Source organism: Procambarus clarkii, chromosome 28, assembly GCF_040958095.1.
Source record: "Procambarus clarkii isolate CNS0578487 chromosome 28, FALCON_Pclarkii_2.0, whole genome shotgun sequence".
Classification (NCBI taxonomy): domain Eukaryota; kingdom Metazoa; phylum Arthropoda; class Malacostraca; order Decapoda; family Cambaridae; genus Procambarus; species Procambarus clarkii.
Window position 1 is genome coordinate 4,215,701 of NC_091177.1, and position 21,073 is coordinate 4,236,773.

The 21,073-nt window shown below is 48.3% G+C and overlaps 2 protein-coding genes across 3 annotated transcripts in view; both read left to right on the forward strand.

The window, feature by feature from the left end:
• LOC138369339 (ice nucleation protein InaA-like) overlaps positions 1–20,893 on the forward strand; it is a 31,638-nt gene extending 10,745 nt beyond the window's left edge. The window contains exon 3 of the mRNA XM_069332577.1: positions 20,048–20,893. Within this exon, the coding sequence (XP_069188678.1) occupies positions 20,048–20,893 (846 nt within the window). The remainder of the gene's footprint in view (positions 1–20,047) is intronic.
• Positions 1–21,073, forward strand: part of LOC123754989 (tetraspanin-1) — a 149,015-nt gene that overhangs the window by 80,823 nt on the left and 47,119 nt on the right. The window lies entirely within an intron of this gene.

Sequence of the window (21,073 nt, forward strand, 5' to 3'; positions counted from 1 at the left end):
TCGAGTCCAACACATGCAGAGGAGTCGTTTGAGGTCCCCGTTAGCGGAGTGTTTCTTGAGGTTATCTTGAGATGATTTCGGGGGCTTTAGTGTCCCTGCGGCCCGGTCCTCAACCAGGCCTCCACCCCCAGGAAGCAGCCCGTGACAGCTGACTAACACCCAGGTACCTATTTTACTGCTAGGTAACAGGGGCATAGGGTGAAAGAAACTCTGCCCATTGTTTCTCGCCGGCGCCCGGGATCGAACCCGGGACCACAGGATCACAAGTCCAGCGTGCTGTCCGCTCGGACGACCGTCTTGGGTAAGATTAGGCTTAGGCTTGTCGCCCAAACGACGCATGCGTACTGAGGCGCTTGAGAACGGCATGATGAGTAGCGGCGTTAAGTATTATATGTTTTTGCCTCGACTGTACAAGCCAATACGCCTTGTATAGTATCTTGTGTACGCCCGTAAGCCTTGTTGTACAGTCTGCTGTATTAATACATGTGACATAGAGAGGGATGGAATAGAGAGCTGAAGAGGCAGAAAGAGCGAGCAGCCTCTCACTAGGCTCCTCCACCGACAACAATGGCGGCTACTCTTTTTTCCTGTTTCATTCTTTCACATTGTGGCCGCGGCGGCGTGTTGTCGGCGCCTGGTCGTACTGACCAATTTTATACCTCGCAAATTTCGGGAAGTCAAGGTTTACTGGCACGGAGGCACACAGATAGGACGGTATTTGGTACTGTTTGTTGTTGGCGTTCGAGACTCTGATGGAAGAGATTTTGATGTGGGTCTGAGGCTCACTTTAATGTTGGTGCGCTGACTTGGGGTCTGAAACTCCATCTTCTCTTCGGGAAAAAAAGGCTTCGATGCGGCAATTTTTTGTAATTCACGACAATGCAATAATATTACTTTTTCCTCTAAAATGTGGCATTAGTGATTTAGTTACCGCGCACCGTTAGTCGAGTGAGGTATGGGTTTCAAGATTTACTGATCGTGGAAGGTAATTATGACACTACCTGTATAACTCTGGGTCATTGTTACCTTATTGCTGCCTAAGTCCATTAACTGCGCGAGTGCGGAGTGAAGACAGGCGCAACAAGAATGAACTAGCGAGTGCAAGAACGAGTGAGAGAACTGCAACTTGCAACTCGAGTCGCAGAACTAGGTGGTGGTGCAATATATATCAATTTAGATGTGGAGTGTGATTTCCTGCAAATCGTCAGATTGAGAAGATGGTTCTTGAGAATATTTGGTGATGCTTGAATGTTAGATGATGATGGTGACAGTGAACATGAGGCTTGGAACATGACATGATAGTGATCAGACATAGTGTGTGTAAGCAGGACACTAGAAGTGATAGCGAGGAAGGTCAAGTGGAAATAATTTGTGGAGTGTAGCCTATTTGTTTCCTTTTATATATAAAGCACAAAAGTATTAGCAACATAAAATATACCAGGTCCAGGTGTACCATCCCAGGTCTAGACTTCTTTGGACCGGTTAGTCTTGCGCAGGGTGCGCGCTGAGCTTGTCTCCGCTCGTTAGTAAGCAATTACTTCCACGGAAGTCCTGAATATTGAGTGTCCTCTGTGTGTGTGTGTGTGTGTGTGTGTGTGTGTGTGTGTGTGTGTGTGTGTGTGTGTGTGTGTGTGTGTGTGTGTGTGTGTGCAGGTGCGGTATTTCCCGAAGCTTGCGAGACGTGAGCGTTCATCGACACAGCCCAACACTTACTATTCCAGCAGCGCCAGCTTACGTAAATAATACCGCCAGTGGGTGTTCCGCCATCACGTGTGAGTCTGACTGTGTGTTAAACCTTGAAATAAAAGTTGTTCCACTTTTGCTCCTAAATGCAGTAGGACAGAGTGGAATAAATGCATCTTAAAAAGTTAATGTTGGATTTTGCTGCGTTACTCAGTGCCTGCTTACCTGCTTAATGGGGGTCTGGGAGTTCTACTTCCCAAGCCCGGCCTCGAGAGCTTGGTCCAACAGGCTGTTGCTTGGAGCGGCCCGCAGGCCCACTTATATCCACCACAGCCCGGTTGGTCCGGCACTTCTTGAAGAAAACTATCTAGTTTTCTTTTAAAGATGGGATCCCTGGATTTGAAAGTTCTCGTAATCCATCCTATCATTTTTCTGGCTGACGCAATATTTGCTTGGTTATGTTCCCTAACCGTTAGGCCGTCAGACATCATTATTCCCAAATTCTGTACATGCTGTTTTCCTACTATGGGTAAATTAGATTGTGTTTTGTACCTTGTATTATTTTTTTTTTATCGTAGCTGAGTACCTACCTTGAGATTACCTTGAGGTGCTTCCGGGGCTTAGCGTCCCTGCGGCCCGGTCGTCGACCAGGCCTCCTGGTTGCTGGAGTGATCAGGAGGCCTGGTCGACGACCGGGCCGCGGGGAAGCTAAGCCCCGGAAGCACCTCAAGGTAACCTCAAAGTAGGTACTAAGCTACGGTAAAAAAGACATTAAATTACCTGGTTAATGAGTACCTGGAATTTATCACTGTTAATCCTGTTATTTTCTGTTGCCCGGTCGAAAACTGTTATTAATATCTGTTTGTAGTTGACACTGTGAACCCGATCGCAGTGTTGCAATCACCGTCATACAAAAGTTAATATCTTTGATAACACATTTCGTGCAGTGTTGCAAGCAACTTGAGACAGTGCACAGTTAAGTCACAATTGGGGGGGTTCTCGCTCCCCCCCCCGTCCTCGTCCACCTCACGGCTAACCCATTGTTATGACTTATTTAAAGACTTGAGTGCACTTAGAGAGAGAAAAAATATATGCTCCCCCACTGTTTAATTATAGAATTAAATTATATTCAATTTTAATTTAAAGTTGCCTAATTATAGAATTAAATTAAAATTATAGAAGAAATTAATTTAATTAATTTAAAATATATGTGCTCCCCCATTGTTAAAATTATATAGTCATATAATGGTTTGGCGCTTTCCCCCTGATAATTCTCTTCCCCCCACTGTTTAGCTTAAGGTGGTCAGTGCTTGAATATTTTCTCAATAATTATGTTCGGTCGTCCCATTCTCGATATAATTAGCTAATGGTCTTAATTAGCACATAGAGGAACAGGCACAACCTGTTCTGTGGGCGCTTGATAATCACTGAGCCACAATTAGTGACTTGGTAAATGAGTGTGTTGAGAGTATGAAGATGGTGGGGCATTGGAGTCTTAAGATTGACCTTTATCGCCCCTGTACGTAAAGGTCACTCGTGTCGCACTCTCTTGTATCTGGTGGCGTACCTAGGGCCAGGCCTGGGACCCTCACAGTTCGCCATACCCCTCAATGGCACTCCTCTTCCAAGTTACTGTTCCTTCTCACCTGTCACACAATTCACTTGTTCCTTTTTAGAACTTTATTCCCTGCACCCATTTGTGCTGGTCGGTAGAGCGTCGGTCTGGCTTCATGCAGGTCGGCGTTCAATCCCCGAGCGTCCAAGTGGTTGGGGTATCATTTCTTCCTCTCCCGTCCCATCCCAAATCCTTATTCTGATCCCTTCCAAGTGTTGTATAGTCGTAATGGCTTGGCGCTTTCCCCCCTGATACTTCCCTCCCTCTTTGCAGCCATTTTCTCTACGTCCTCTACTTCCCTCGTACCTCCCTCTCTCCCCCCCCTCCTCTTTCTCTCTCTCCCCCCCTCTGTTTCTTCCCCCCCCTCTCTCTCCCCTCTTTCTCTCCCCCCCTCTGTTTCTTCCCTCCCTCTCTCTCCCCTCTCCCTCTCCCCCCCTCTCTTTCTCTCCCCCCTCTCTCCCCCCCCCCTCTCTCTCTCTCCCCCTTTTCTATTCCCTCTTGCACCCACACTCAGGCTTCCCATTCCCAACTCCTACGTTACCTTTCCCCACTTAATCCCCCCCCCCCACCACGCATGCGCCACCTCCGCAAATCGATCCGATGGAAAAAGAACAAAAAAAATATAATTACAAATAAAAACAATTAGTGTGGCGGCGGCGGCGCGCTCCTCGACGGCCACTGAAATATACATACAACTTTTTGGCGTCCGCACGTTTGGTTTTGTTGCCCGTGTTTGTGATTTGTTGCCGGCATTGTTTTTGTTCGACGTGGGGGAGGCCTTGTTAATGTGCGATGGTCGTGTGAGGGGTGAGTGGTACCATTGTTGGCCCCTCACTCATGCTGGCACGTGGCGAGTGTGTACGTGAAGGTGAGTGTACGTGAAGGTGAGTGTACGTGAAGGTGAGTGTACGTGAAGGTACCTGGAGGGACAGGTCCCAAATCTACACAGTAAAATAACAACGTACTGGAGTGAACGATATGGAAGAAAATGCAAGATTGAACCAGTGAAGAGCAGAGGTGCCATAGGCACAATCAGAGAACACTGTATAAACATCAGAGGTCCGCGGTTGTTCAACGTCCTCCCAGCGACTATAAGAGATATTGCCGGAACAACCGTGGACATCTTCAAGAGAAAACTGGACTGTTTTCTAAGAGAAGTTCCGGATCAACCGGGCTGTGGTGTGTATGTGGGCCTGCGGGCCGCCACAAGCAACAGCCTGGTGGACCAAGCTCTCACCAGTCAAGCCTGGCCTCGAGCCGGGCTTGGGGAGTAGAAGAACTCCCAGAACCCCATCAAGCAGGTATTAAGCAGGTCGGCCTCTAACTACATCTTCAAGTATTAACAGTCTCCGTGGTGTAGTGGTAAGACACTCGCCTGGCATTCCGCGAGCGCTTTGTCATGGGTTCGTATCCTGTCCGGGGAGGATTTACTGGGGGCAAATCCTTAACTGTATCCTCTGTTTAATGCAACAGTAAAATGTGTACTTGGTTGTAACAACGATTCTTCGCGGCGGGAATCGTATTCCAGGGACCTGCCCGAAACGCTACGCGTACTAGTGGCTGTACAAGAATGTAACAACTCTTGTATATATATATATATATATATATATATATATATATATATATATATATATATATATATATATATATATATATATATATATATATATATATATATATATATCAAAAAAGTATTTCTTCACTTGGCCTACTGGTTAACGAGCTTTGCCTAGATCTTTTGGATGAATTATCTCTATTAGGCTTCCTGATTGACTTCTGCATCATTTTAAGCTATTTCTACTAAATAAACATTAAAAAATATATGTTTAATATTATACAAGTGATAAATATGTTGATAAATCGTGCAAAAATATTGCAAAATGTGTCACGGGAAGTAGAACGCTTTTTACCAAATTTTCAAGCCTAAAAAAATTTAATGAAATTTTTTCAACCCAAAATATTGCAAATGCTGATGGTAAAATATTAAAAAAAAATATTACAAACTTTACTTTGAAAATATTACACATTTTGATCGCACAAAAACCCACTGCCAAATAAATAGTTTGATGAGCCCCTATTATCGGAGGCAGTTACCGGATATTAACGAGTATTACAACTCAGACTCGGCGTCCAGGATAATGTGAATAATACGAGAATGATCACCTTAAACCGGACTGTAAATTGAATACTTTCAGAGGTTCACTTCCCGACGCCAACCTTTTTTGGGGGGGAAACTTCCCGCCATACACACACCGAAACTACGACGTTGGTACAACGTTCGATCAAGTTTTGACATCACCTAACCAGTTATAACAACCAATATAGCAAGTTGTAACAACGTTCTAATACGTCATAAACACGTTAAGCCAAGATGTAACATCTATATTACAAGTTGTAACAAGCGGAAAATAGAGACAGTTTCGGTTTGTGTTTCCAGGGTTGTTCTTTCTGTCATTTGTTCAGCAACTTTGTTCTCTCCACGTGATTGAACAATTCCTCGTTCAACAGATTGAACAGTTCAATTCCTCGTGACACCTCGTAATGTGAACGACAACATTTCAGTCCCTTTTACTTCACCACATTCCTCTGTCCACCCAAACCTTGTACCATAATATATAAAGGTGGAAGCGAAGACGTTTCGCTCCATCTTGGATCGAAACATCGTGACTTCTTTGTTTTCCGATGTGTAGGTGGTTGTTATTTTTAGATTTAGCTACTCAGAACGAAGTGTCGATGTTGCACGGGCTATGATGAGCCCGTAAGGTTGTGTGTGGGGGATGTACCACACTTGTATACATTGAAGGTGCTGGAAGGTCAGGTTCCAAACATGTACAGTACAATAACAACATACTGGGGACATAATATATGGCATAGAATACGGAATTAAACAAAGGCGTGGAGATGACACAGATAACACAGAGAACACAGAGAACACTATGATAACAGTATGATAACACATAGAACACTATGGGCATCAGAGATCCAGCATGGCTCTTTAATTTAACCCGCACTCTCACAAGTCTAACCTGGCCCGGGGAGTAGAACAACCCGCAGAACCTCATCCAGGTACAATCCAGGTACAGATTCCTGCAGGATGTGCAGCATCTCCCTGTGTTGTGGTGGTGCTGCTGTAGGTCTTCGGACCACTGCAATCAACATCTTGACAGGTCACGTTATCATGGTCACAGATATCATGGTCACAGATATCATGGTCGCAGATATCATGGTCGCAGGGCGGGATTGGGGAGCAGAACTCCCGAAACTAACTACAGGTAAATACCAGGTAAACATAACGGAGTATATACAGGGCCTCACATTGATCCCACGTCGGTAAATATTGCAGATCTTTTCCAGAATTGGCGCGATACTGTTTCCGGCAGCTCTTTGGCAACTCTTTGACAACTCTTTGGCAACTCTTTGGCAACTCTTTGGCAGCTCTTTGGCAACTCTTTGGCAACTCTTTGGCAGCTCTTTGGCAACTCTTTGGCAGCTCTTTGGCAACTCTTTGGCAACTCTTTGGAAATGTATTCGTATATATCAGCGAGTTTTTATCTCGTCAGTAATTGGAAAACTATCACTTGCGTTCCGAAATTAAAGGAATATTATCACCCATGAAAATCTGCTTTTTTTTTTGTTAACAGCAAAAATTGGAATATTCTTTTGTTGCTACCACAGGTCGCTCTGATGATTGTAATGATTGTGGGCGTCCCTTGGTGCTCTGATTGTAATGATTGGTGGCGTCCCTTGGTACTGAGATCAATTTGATGATTGTTCAACATCCCGTTGATACTCTTGTATATATATATATTGTTCAGCGTCGTGTTCACCCGTGTTCAACACCCCAGCAGGTGTGTTCAGTCTTCTCTCGTGTGCACCCAACTTTTCTTGTGACAAGTTTGGTGGTGAGAATGGACTCCACCGCTCGTCTGAGACTTGGGAGAGTCTTTGGAAGAGGTCGTGGTGAGGAGAGGCTCTTGTTAGCGACGTCTCTCTTCCATCTCTTATTCTTGGAGACGTCTCTTTCCATCTCTTGTTGTTGTTGGAGATGTCTCTCCTCTCTCTCTTGCTGGTGAAAGGATTGTTATTTGTGGTCGAGGTCATTACTAAACATTACCACCACCAATACCCCCCACTTCTGACCTTAATAGGGGCAAGGCAGTTGCTGGAGGGGGCTGCCCGCCTGTGCTGTGCCCTGTGCTGTGCCCTGTGCTGTGCCCCACACGCCATGACAGGAGCTGCCGCTGGGAGGAGGACGTCCTCGTCCCACGCCCAATGAGACCTCAAACTTTTTAATCACGTTTTGTTTTTCCCTCAAGACAGAATTAAAATGTGAGTTGGTGAATTTCCGAGAGTTTGGGGGTGGCTTTGTTTTTGCACAGATTAACTCACTGGAGTAGGAGCGAATATGCCTGTCTGTGTGTGCTGTGTGGATCTTGCACTCTGGGTTCTTTGTGCTCTGTGGACTTGGTATTCTGTGTGTTCTGAAGCCAGAGTCACTCGTTCGACTTCATTCCGCCAGCAACCCTCCCCCCCCCTACACACACAACCCCCCCCCACCCCACATATTAATGTCATCAACACCCGCCTGTACACGACAGAACCATCGTTACCTTGTGTAGCGTCTTCAGACACTGTATTATACAATGATGTTGTAGCCTCTTCAGACACTGTATTATACAATGATGTTGAAGCCTTTTCAGACACTGTATTATACAATGATGTTGTAGCGTCTTCAGACACTGTATTATACAATGATGTTGTAGCGTCTTCAGACACTGTATTATATAATGCTGTTGTAGCTGTATACTCTATATAGTTTCTAAGTTACGTTGAAGACATAATACTTGGTATATCAGCAACCGGTATTCAGGCCGTAAATCAGCCTTGTTTTGGTGGTGGAGCGGCGAGTGAAAGTGGGTCGTCCCAGGAATACAAATAAAGACGTTTAATATATATATACACACACACATACATACACACACATACATACACACACACACACACACACACACACACACACACACACACACACACACACACACACACACACACACACACACACACACACACACACACACACACACAAACATACATACATTCAGTGTCCAGGTCGACCTTCACCTTCAGCGTCTCTCTCTCTCACATACACACACACACACACACACACACATACATACACACGCACACACACACACACACACACACACACACACACACACACACACACACACACACACACACACACACACACACACACACACACACACACACACACTACTAGCCTCACACGCTAGGTGTATAGATATACTCAATACTGGAGAGATAAATACGAAGGTTTGTGTGTATGCGTGTACTGTATATATATACACACACCTGTGTGTGTATATATATGTACATACTATGTGTGAGTACAGGTACACATACATGCATGTACTCTATGATTATATGTATATGCCTCTGTAAGTAGATATACACGGCTCTGTATGTGAGCATATATACATTCTTGTGTATGCATGTTCATACCTCTGTATGTATGTGTGTGTGTGTGTACCTGTACATAGGGGCGGGCAGTGAGGCACCCCTGGGTCATTCAGGCCTGCGAAACAGATATATGTAGGCGCAGACTACTAGACTACGTGACCAATGCCCCGAGGCATCTTCAATGTCGCAATCATGTCCACTCTGAGGCGGCAAGGGAAGAGAAGGAAGGTGCGGGAAAAGGAGATCAACAACAGCAAGATGGTGATGTGAGGTGATGGCATGTGATAGTGAGGGAACGTGAGGGGGGGGGAGGGAATGTTGACTTCTGAGGGAGGGGAGAGGAGGGGATGGAGAGGTAGGGTGAGGGAGAAGGCATGGGGAAGGGAGGAGGAGGTAGGAAAGTCCCCCGAAACCAGTCATAGAGTGTTCAGAACACGCTCATACCGGCCGGTCGTGGGAACCCCTCTTGCTCTCCACCCCCTCTTACCCCCTTCCCTGCTCCCCCCCCCCCCCCAAACCTCCCTTCCTTCGGCTGAAGGAACTGAACCTTACGACACTAGAGAAAAGAAGGGAGAGAGGAGATATGATAGGGACATATAAAATACTCAGGGGAATTGACAAAGTGGAAATAGATGAAATGTTCACACGTAATAATAACAGAACGAGGGGACATGGGTGGAAACTGGAAACTCAGATGAATCACAGAGATGTTAGGAAGTTTTCTTTTAGCGTGAGAGTAGTGGAAAAATGGAATGCACTTGGGGAACAGGTTGTGGAAGCAAATACTATTCATACTTTTAAAACTAGGTATGATAGGGAAATGGGACAGGAGTCATTGCTGTAAACAACCGATAGCTGGAAAGGCGGGATCCAAGAGTCAATGCTCGATCCTGCAAGCACAAATAGGTGAGTACAAATAGGTGAGTACACACACACACATCACATTACATTGACAGTTGAGAGGCGGGACCAAAGAGCCAGAGCTCAACCTCCGCAAGCACAAATAGGTGAGTACAAATAGGTGGGTGAGTACATTAGACGCCGGTGGCTGTGTGGATAACACGCTCGACACGTAATCCTGTGGCCCGGGTTCGATTCCCAGCGCCAGCAAGAAACAAAAATGGGCAGAGGTTCCCCTCACCCTGACGCCCCTGTTACCTAGCAGTAAATAGGTACCTGGGAGTAAGACAGCTGCCACGGGCTGCTTCCTAGGTGTGTGTGTGTGGAGAAAAAATTAGTAACAGTTGATTGACAGTTGAGAGGCGGGCCGAAAGAGCAGAGCCCAACCCCCAGCAAGCACAACTAGGTGAATATAACTAGGTGAATACAACTAGGTGCATACAACTAGGTGAATACAACTAGATGAATGCACACACGTGGAGCTCAGTGAAGCGTAGTGAGATCACCCGCTATGCTGCAGAGTTACACTTTCACATTTTTACACTGAAGGCAATCTTGCGGTAGTCATTCCCCGAGACGGTGTGGAAAGTGACAGTCTTTAGCCCCGTCGGCTCAGGAAGAGTACTGTGAATTATTCATTTTCAATCACTTGGATCGTCGTGGATTGAAACTCTGCCTCAAACATGCGAGACTCTTGCACTACCAACTATTGGTCCTGGTTGGTAGATCTGAGATCCGTCCTTATATTGAGTGTCCATGGCCTATAGCTGGTAGGGTAAGAGTGTCGTACTTTTGAATCACCAGTTCGAATCTCGGATGAGCCTGATGAATGAAATGGTATTACGGTCGTTGTAGATAAGTAAATTCATAGAGGTAGGAGGGGTGGGAAGTGGTGGTTAACCCCTATAACCTGGCCTCCTACAACCTGGCCTCCTACAACCTGGCCTCCTACGACCTGGCCTCCTACAACCTGTCCTCCTTACAACCTGTCCTCCTTACAACCTGTCCTCCTTACAACCTGCCCTCCCACAACCTGGCCTCCTACAACCTGCCCCCATACAACCTGCCCCCATACAACCTGCCCTCCTCCAACCTGCCCCCCTACAACCTGCCCTCCTATAACCTGCCCTCCTACAACCTGTCCTCACGAGCCCGTCCAGTAGTGGTGGTGGACCGTACCGTGACCACGAATGACATCAAAATATGCCAAATACGAATGTGCAAAGTAAAGACACAAAGAGTCATATGAGCTTTTACACTTACTAATCAGACGTGTCGCTCCTACGCCTTCCTGTCGCAAGTTTTGCGTGTATGTCAACACAGTTTTTTTCATTCTCTTGAATAATTCCAAATTCATTTTCATTTGGTGGAACTTGACGATGCGTGGGGTGGGTGGGGTGGGGGGTCCGTCGCATCTTTCATGCTCTGGTAAATGATACGATATTGCAATGTTATCATATTGGAATTTTTTGACGGTTTTCTTCGCTTGTTTTTTTTTCTCTGGTGGAAAATGTTGGAATGTTTTGTGGTGGTGGTGGTTCGAGGCTTATTTGAAGGGGGGGGGGCATTTCTGGCACGTTTAAATAGTTTACAATTATGGGAAATGAGGAATTTAATGGATTGTGAAATTGAAGGTCCTCTGGTCCTCTATTCTTCTCCCTTTCCTATTTCTTCTCTTCTCTCTTACTCTCTCCTCTTCCCTTTTTTCTGTCAAGCCCTTTTCTCTTTATCTCTTATCTTTTCTCTCATCTTGTCATTGTTGCCAGCTCTCTGCACACCTTCTGTGACCTTTCTCCGTCACGTGTGACCTTCCTCCGTCACGTGTGACCTTCCTCCGTCACGTGTGACCTTCCTCCGTCACGTGTGACCTTCCTCCGTCACGTGTGACCTTCCTGCGTCACGTGTGACCTTCCTGCGTCACGTGTGACCTTCCTCCGTCACGTGTGACCTTCCTCCGTCACGTGTGACCTTCCTCCGTCACGTGTGACCTTCCTGCTTCACGTGTGACCTTCCTGCTTCACGTGTGACCTTCCTGCGTCACGTGTGACCTTCCTCCGTCACGTGTGACCTTCCTGCGTCACGTGTGACCTTCCTGCGTCACGTGTGACCTTCCTGCGTCACGTGTGACCTTCCTCCGTCACGTGTGACCTTCCTCCGTCACGTGTGACCTTCCTCCGTCACGTGTGACCTTCCTGCTTCACGTGTGACCTTCCTGCGTCACGTGTGACCGCCAAGCATAGGTCGGCTGAGTTCCCTTCAACGGTGACTGGTAAAGACTTATGGATTTATTGAAATATTTCAGTCGGCTTTTTTTTTCCTCCATCTCTCACCCCTCCTCCCTTCTCGCTCCCCCCCCCATTCCCCCATCTCGCTCCCCCCCCATTCCCCCATCTCGCTCCCCCCCATTCCCCCCACCCCCCCCATCCCCCCACCACACGCCCAGAAAGTTTCCCTTTCGAGACGTTACTGAAGCATCATATTCCGAAAGTTTGTCGTGCACCCGACCAGTTTTTATTGGGTGTCGGTGGTCCAGCAGTTTGTTGCAGCTTCTCGTTTTCTGTTGTCGGTATCGACTACACCGTTAAGAATGCGACGTATTAGTCAGAAATAAAATCACCGTAATATTGGCGTTGTCCATGCACGGGCCTTGATATGTTAGGGGGGTTGGTTGGGTTCGTAGGTTTGTGGTCAGCAAAACTTTTTTTTTTTTACTGTGTCAAGAACGAGGTGATTTCCGAAGCCTCTTGTTAAATAATTGAGGCTTCTTGCTTCATTCGGGCTATTCATGCCCATGCCATCTCTTGGGTGCTTGTATACGCACTCTTGGGTGCTTGTATACGCACTCTTGGGTGCATGTATAAGTAGCAGTCAAAGGGGCAATAGTTGCAGTTATATTATAATTTATGTTTTAAATAACTTACGGAAGGATGGATCGAGCAGCCTGACATAGCAAGACCCAGAGTCGTGAGCGGCCCGCCAGACGACGCTGAAGGATACAGGTCCTACCCGACTATATTTGCTCTAAATGATAATAGGTATATAAATAGAAGCATTAATAAAACACGTAGAGCAAGCCGGCCTCAGAGGCACGATAGCAAGCCGGGCTCACAGGCACGATAGCAAGCCGGGCTCACAGGCACGATAGCAAGCCGGGCTCACAGGCACGATAGCAAGCCGGGCTCACAGGCACGATAGCAAGCCGGGCTCACAGGCACGATAGCAAGCCGGGCTCACAGGCACGATAGCAAGCCGGGCTCACAGGCACGATAGCAAGCCGGCCTCAAAGGCACGATAGCACCAGGTGTTGGAGGCTGGTGTAGAGACGAGGCCCCAGGCTGGTGGACTCTCCAACTAGCCTCAGACCCAACTCTCTCAACAGTAACACAATTATTCCATAGTAGAAGGACCATTCAACTCTACCAAACGCACTCAGTCACCATCCTCATCCTTATGCAGGCGATGAGTCACAGTATCGTGGTTGATGTTGACCAGACCACACACTAGAAGGTGAAGGGACGACGACGTTTCGGTCCGTCCTTTGCAACCCGTTCTCGCACTTTCGTATAGTCAATATTGACTTATTAAATACGTGCATATGTGACATACTAAACATACTAGTTTACCTTGAAAAGCTTCATAGAAAACACCGACCTTACCTAACCTTCTTAGTATGTTAAGATAAGCATTTTATTGTTTCGTAATTACAATTATTACTTAACGTATTTTAGGTATAGGTTAAGTCTTATCTTAACATACTAAGAAGGTTAGGTAAGGTCTGTGTTTTCTATGAAGCTTTTCAAGGTAAACTAGTATATTTAGTATATCACATATGCACGTATTTAATAAGTCAATATTGACTGGAAGAAAGTGCGAGAACGGGTTGCCGTCCTGGACCATTCTCAAGTCGATTGTGTGACTTGAGAATTGATCCAATTGTGTGACACACAATCGACTTGAATGGTCCAGGACGGACCGAAACGTCGTCGTCCCTTCACCTTCTAGTGTGTGGTCTGGTCAACATCCTCATCCCTCATTACCTGCATCTCCGCCTCCTGTCCCATCCCCTCTGTTCCCAAAACTTGTTGGGTCACCAAAGTTCCAAAGTTCGAAGGTCTGTGTTCGTGTTACGGGGGGACTTTAATTTGAGTAAAAATAAACTGAGCTTGTATAACAGAGAATGGTGAGGGGGGGACGATGTTTTAGAATTAGATGACGGCTTTGATAACATTATAAGAACCCACACGAGACAATGTTATTCTTGTTTGCTGGCCAAGAATGTGAACAGTGTGGGGGTGTAGTAGTCTGTAGGAGAGGTGATGTGAGATGAGGATGGGGGAGTGGGAGGGGTGAGGGTGGGGGGGGGTCACCAGGGTACAGGGGGCGAGCAGGGGGGGAGGGGGGTTCCTCAGGGCAGGGAAAGTAGACTGACAAGTGCTGGATACACCTGACTCCCAGATACACACATGTGGCTCTACTGTTTGTTTACAAATGACCCGTACTCACATCTCATACACCTGACTCGATGGCTTAATAGAGTTGGAGCTAATTCTAGAAACATTTAACGGAACCTGACGGAAAGAAGTGATTAGGTTGAAATAAGTTTACCTTTAAACTGGCGGTAAACTCGAGATACTGAGACTTTGGGGGGGCAGCCTCGGGGAGTGATCTCGGTAACGTAGGTGTGTCGAGGTCCTATTATATGCGTCCTTCTCTAATGCCCCCTTCAGTCTATCACCCCACCTTATGCTCTCTTCATTCTATATACTTTTCTTCTTCCCATCATTCTCTCTCTTCTCTCTATTCTCTCTCGCTCTCTATTCTCTCTCCCCTCCCTCCCTTGGGCACGATACCCGTCCAAATACCCATTTAGGGCACGAATACTCGTACCCAAACTTCCCAAAAGGGGCCTGACAGCTGCTGGGTGGACAGCGCTTCGGATTCGTAGTCCTGAGGTTCCGGGTTCGATCCCCGGTGGAGGCGGAGACAAATGGGCAAAATGTTTCTTTCACCCTGATGTCCCCCTGTTACCTAGCAGTAAATAGGTACCTGGGAGTTAGACAGCTGCTACGGGCTGCTGCTTCCTGGGGGTGGAGGCCTGGTCGTGGACCGGGCCGCCGGGGACACTTAGCCCCGAAATCATCTCAAGATAACCTCAAGATAACCCATTCTCATGTCTGACAGACATGAACATGGTGTTGAGAGAGGAGAGTTACCACTCTATCGTTATGTAAACAATGTCGTGTTGAACACATTAACCTGTAAAACTCAATGGTTTTTACTGCTGTTGCTGTTTGGTACCGTTGTTGTATTAACTTATTGATGTTATGGTGCTAATGTTATGAGTTTGTTCTCTGACGTTTGCTGCTTTTGTTGTAACTGCTGCAGGAAGTGGTAGGTGGTGGTGGTGGGCTGGTAGGTGGTGGTGGTGGGCTGGTAGGTGGTGGTGGTGGGCTGGTAGGTGGTGGTGGTGGGGTGGTAGTGGTGGTGGTGGGTGGTAGTGGTAAGTGGTGGTGGTGGTGGTGGTGGTGGGGTGGTAGGTGGTAGTGGGCTGGTGGTGGTGGGCTGGTAGGTGGTGGGGTGGTAGTGGTAGGCTGGTGTAGTGGTAGGTGGTGGTGGTGGGCTGTTGGTGGTGGGCTGGTAGGTGGTGGGGTGGTGGTAGGCTGATGTAGTGGTAGGTGGTGGTGGTGGGCTGGTAGGTGGTAGTGGTAGGCTGGTGGTGGTACTGGGGCTACCAGCGTTCCACAAGACACTCCGGGAATCTACCACAACTACTCTCATCACCCTAAACCTAGACGAGGGAATTTACTGAGGCAAATGTTCAGTAACATCCATCTACGGACTCGCCATAGCCCGTGCTACTTGGAACTTTTTCTTCTAGGTAGCGAATCTTGAACAACATCACTAACATCATTGAACATTTCTCATTTACATGACAAAATGAACTTGTAAATTGAATTGTGTAATTTATCGTAAAATCCCCCTCCCCCCCCCCTCTCCCGAATAATTTAATTTCATTATTGATATTCATACTAATAAAAATTTAATCGCCGTGACATTATTTCGCAATATAAAAATTAATAAAATATTGTATATTCAATCCATAAATTATTTAACTTGTTCGGGTTAAAAATAAAAGCTATTCAAAGCCCTTAAAATATTTGAAAAGTGATGATGGACTTTTTGTATATTATTGTGTTTAGGTGAAGGCCATATTTGTATAATTTTTTTTACAAAAATTCAACATAAAAATTATTTTCCGATTTTCTGTTTATTGGTCCATATTTGTGTGTGTCAATGTTGGTGCTTTAATCTGTGATTGTGTCGCCTGTGTGTGTGTGTGTGTGTGTGTGTGTGTGTGTGTGTGTGTGTGTGTGTGTGTGTGTGTGTGTGGTAGGCCTTGGGGTGGCGGGGGGGGGGGGGAATGGTTGTGTTGAAGAAATATATTTAGTCAACCTGGTGACCTTGTTGCCTGCCCCCCAACTTCCCTCCACCGGTTTTCTGCCCCCCCTCCCCCCCCTCTCTCTCCCCCCTCTCTCCCCCCTCTCTCCCCCAACACCTAAAATTACCCCATCCACAAACCCCTGTGAGACAGTGAGAAAAATAGACGCGCAATTGGGAGCCGGTCGGCCGAGCGGACAGCACGCTGGACTTATGATCCTGTGGTCCCGGGTTCGATCCCAGGCACCGGCGAGAAACAATGGGCAGAGTTTCTTTCACCTTATACCCCCTGTTACCTAGCAGTAAAATAGGTACCTGGGTGTTAGTCAGCTGTCACGGGCTGCTTCCTGGGGGTGGAGGCCTGATCGAGGACCGGGCCGCGGGGACACTAAAAAAAGCCCCGAAATCATCTCAAGATAACCTCAAGATAACCCTACCCTACCAACCAACCAACCAACCAACCAACCAACCAACCAACCAACCAACCAAAACTCACCCAAACACCTGCCTAAACCCAGCCACTTATTGGCCGGGAAGAGATTGAGCAATAAGCCCATGACCTTTGGCCCAGCTGGTGGGGGTCCCGGGCACTCCCGGGTGCTGGGCGCGCCCCACACACACTCCACTGTTGTTGCTGCTTGTCTGGTCTGCTCCTGTTGTGGTTGTTACACCAGGCTCCGTTGTTTACTTGTACGACTGGCACCACTTGTTTACCTGTATGACTGGCACCACTTGTTTACATGTATGACTGGCACCACTTGTTTACATGTATGACTGTCACCACTTGTTTACCTGTATGACTGGCACCACTTGTTTACATGTATGACTGGCACCACTTGTTTACATGTATGACTGTCACCACTTGTTTACATGTATGACTGTCACCACTTGTTTACCTGTATGACTGGCACCACTTGTTTACATGTATGACTGGCACCACTTGTTTACATGTATGACTGGCACCACTTGTTTACATGTATGACTGGCACCACTTGTTTACCTGTATGACTGGCACCACTTGTTTACATGTATGACTGGCACCACTTGTTTACATGTATGACTGGCACCATATTGTCAGCGTCACTTGCTTTGTTTGAAGTCATTTTACAAACATTTTTATTCGTCATTCCTATCCCCTCCCTTTCTTGATTGACTCTCTTCTGTTTGTCTCTTCCCCCCTTTCTTCTTTGTCTTCCTCCTCCTCCTCTCTTTTATTCCTTGCTTGATTTGCCACCTCTGATATTTTATTTTTCCTTTCTTTCTTTCCTCCTTTTATGTTTCCCTCATTTGTATTTCTCTCATTTTTATGTTTCCCTGATTTTCATATTTTCCTCGTTCTATATTTCCTTGGTTTCAAATTGTCTGTGTTTTATATTCCCTCGGTTTATATTCTTTCCCTCTCGTTCCCAATCTGGTTGCAGACGGGATACAATACTGCCCAATATGCTCTGCTCCCCACTCCCTCACGTACAGAGCTCCCCACTCCCCCCCACACACAGCTCCCAACAACCCCCACACCCCAACAACCCCCACACCCCAACAACCCCCACACCCCAACAACCCCCACACCCCAACAACCCCCACACCCCAACAACCCCCACACCGTGTTGTGACACTGGTACACGGACCGTCTGTCAGAGACGTGCTGGAATTTTTCACGTAGTATTTTGCCGTGGAAAGTGCAACCATTTTGACCGGGCGGGATCCTTTGTGTGTGTGTGTGTGTGTGTGTGTGTGTGTGTGTGTGTGTGTGTGTGTGTGTGTGTGTGTGTGTGTGGGTGTGGGGGGGGGGAGGGTGGTGTTGAAGCTGGAACAGGTGTGATGGTATCGGCACAGGTGTCAAAGGTCACTTGCCCTACGCGGGGAGCATTGCTTACCTTTCTCTCCCTTTCTATCGTTACCTTCCTAACAGTCCTTACCCATCTCACCCATTCCATGCCCCTTACGCGTCAGTGGTGTAATAGTTCTTTCTGGCATTTCTGACGCCTCATCTCCTTTACCAGGGGAGTTCGACGGGTTTACCATAGACCGTGCTGCTTGGAACCTTTGGCTCCCAACAGCTGAATCTCAAACAACTACAACAAATAATTTGTGCCTCATCTGCGTGTCTAGCTACGAAGCGTGTCCTGTCGTCTGTCTCTGCTGTTTCGATGCACAAAAGTATTTTATAAATCTGGATCATGTCTCTGTCTTCCACCATCAAGTGACATCAGATTTAGCTGCTTATGCCCAATAGGTGCCGCTTTCCACCACCAGTGGGAGCCGGTCGGCCGAGCGGACAGCACGCTTGTGATCCTGTGGTCCTGGGGTCGATCCCAGGCGCCGGCGAGAAACAATGGGCAGAATGTCTTTCACCCTATTACCTAGCAGTAAAATAGGTACCTGGGTGTTAGTCAGCTGTCACGGGCTGCTTCCTGGGGGTGAAGGCCTGGTCGAGGACCGGGCCGCGGGGACACTAAAAGCCCCCGAAATCATCTCAATATAACCTCAAGATCCACTTATATTGAACTAATGTGCTCTAAACTTGTGTAAAACATTTATGAATACCAAATGTTGAATCTGAATTGACAACATATTAATATATATCACAACACGAATTGTAAGCTACATGTTCTCCAGTGTATACCAATGTATGTATATTTTACACTGTAGTATACATTGTTCACTCCAGCCATAATTGTAACGATTTGTGCGTTATGAATACCGTCATGGATTCTGCACCGCCTTCCCTTCCCTGTCTGATATTCGTCGCTGTATCATTGGATTCCAATAGTTTTGTCAAGACCGACCTCGGCTCCCTCGACCCCCAGCCAATCACCTTTTTTTTTGGTATATATCCTTAGGGTTGTGTCCTTCCAGCCTTCTTTACGGGCTCGCTATAGCCCGTGCTACATAGACACTTCGTTCTGAGTAGCTAAATCTGAGCCACAACGTCCTTCCAGCTTAGTGACAGTTTTCTTCTATGATGCTTTGAAGATTAAGGCAGCGTCTGGGATCCTCTCGGACGTAGGTTCGAATCCTCGTCACGGCAGTAAATACCTAGCAGTAAATAGGTACCTGAGTGTTAGTCAGCTGTCACGGGCTGCTTCCTAGGGGTGGAGGCCTGGTCGAGGACCGGGCCGCGGGGGACACTAAAGCCGGAAATCATCTCAAGATAACCTCAAGATAACGGCCCTTGTGGATTTGTTCGTGCTTCGAAGAGTATATCGTGAGTGGGACGTAGTAGGACCTTTTCTGCAGTTTCGGGGATCGTTGTGAACCTGATTTCAGTCCTGATCAAGTCCCTTGGAGCCTTACCTGACCTTCCGGAACGCCTGCTACCTGGTCCAGCTACTGGAGGTGTCGTGTCGTTACTGTCCGTTGCTCCGGCTCCACTTGAAGGACTTTGTTTTCCTGGTGTGGGAAACATATATAGTCGCCGTAGATAGCAGGCTGGTGAATAGCACGGTGGCCGAGTGAGAAGTTTTTGCTTGTGTGTGTAGTGCTGTGGGTTTTTGGGTGGAGCTGTGGGTGGTGCTGTGGGTGGCTGTCGGCGGTGCCAGTGCAAATAGTTAAGTATCAGTGCAGGAGCAGAAAGCAGCAGGGTGTGGCAGGCGGTCGTCTTTAACACCCTCCCCGCCCTGCCCCGCCCCGCCCAGCCCCGCCCCGCCCCGCCCAGCCCCGCCCCGCCCCGCCCAGCCCCGCCCAGCCCCGCCCAGCCCCGCCCAGCCCCGCCCCGCCCTGCCCCGCCCTGCCCCACCTCTTCTTTAATTCCCCCCTCTCATCCCTGCCCCACCTAACCCTGCCCATCCACAGCCTGCTCTTCTACCCCCCCCCCCCCCCGCCCCGCCATTCCCGACCCAGCACCTGTCCACTATATAATACATGCTGTGAGGCTGCGGTCTGGGGATAGGAAAGAGGAGCTGAGGATAGGGTGAGGCTCATGGACAGGGTGAACGCTGGGACGCAGGGCAGGGTGAACGCTGGGACGCAGGGCAGGGTGAACGGTGGGACGCAGGCCAGGGTGAACGGTGGGACGCAGGGCAGGGTGAACGCTGGGACGCAGGCCAGGGTGAACGCTGGGACGCAGGCCAGGGTGAACGCTGGGACGCAGGCCAGGGTGAACGGTGGGACGCAGGGCAGGGTGAACGCTGGGACGCAGGCCAGGGTGAACGGTGGGACGCAGGGCAGGATGAACGCTGGGACGCAGGCCAGGATGAACGCTGGGACGCAGGCCAGGATGAACGCTGGGACGCAGGCCAGGGTGAACGCTGGGACGCAGGCCAGGATGAACGCTGGGACGCAGGTCAGGGTGAACGCTGGGACGCAGGCCAGGATGAACGCTGGGACGCAGGCCAGGGTGAACGCTGGGACGCAGGGCAGGGTGAACGCTGGGACGCAGGCCAGGGTGAACGCTGGGACGCAGGGCAGGGTGAACGCTGGGACGCAGGGCAGGGTGAACGCTGGGACGCAGGGCAGGGTGAACGCTGGGACGCAGGCCAGGGTGAACGCTGGGACGCAGGGCAGGGTGAACGCTGGGACGCAGGGCAGGGTGAACGCTGGGACGCAGGGCAGGGTGAACGCTGGGACGCAGGGCAGGGTGAACGCTGGGACGCAGGGCAGGGTGAACGCTGGGACGCAGGGCAGGGTGAACGCTGGGACGCAGGCCAGGGTGAACGCTGGGACGCAGGGCAGGAGAGGGCAGTTAGGAGCCTGGAATTTGGAACAGACGTGAGAGAGACTAATGATCTCCTTTCATCTCCACTGCAACAGCATCCATCATTTAGAATTTACTAAATTGGGAACACGAGAGAGAGAGAGAGAGAGAGAGAGAGAGAGAGAGAGAGAGAGAGAGAGAGAGAGAGAGAGCAGGGTGCAGGGTATAAAGAGACAGAAACGAATGAGAGAAAGCGAACGAGAGAGCGAGGGAAATTGAATGAGAAAGTGAGAGAGAACGACCGAGCGAGCTAGATAAAT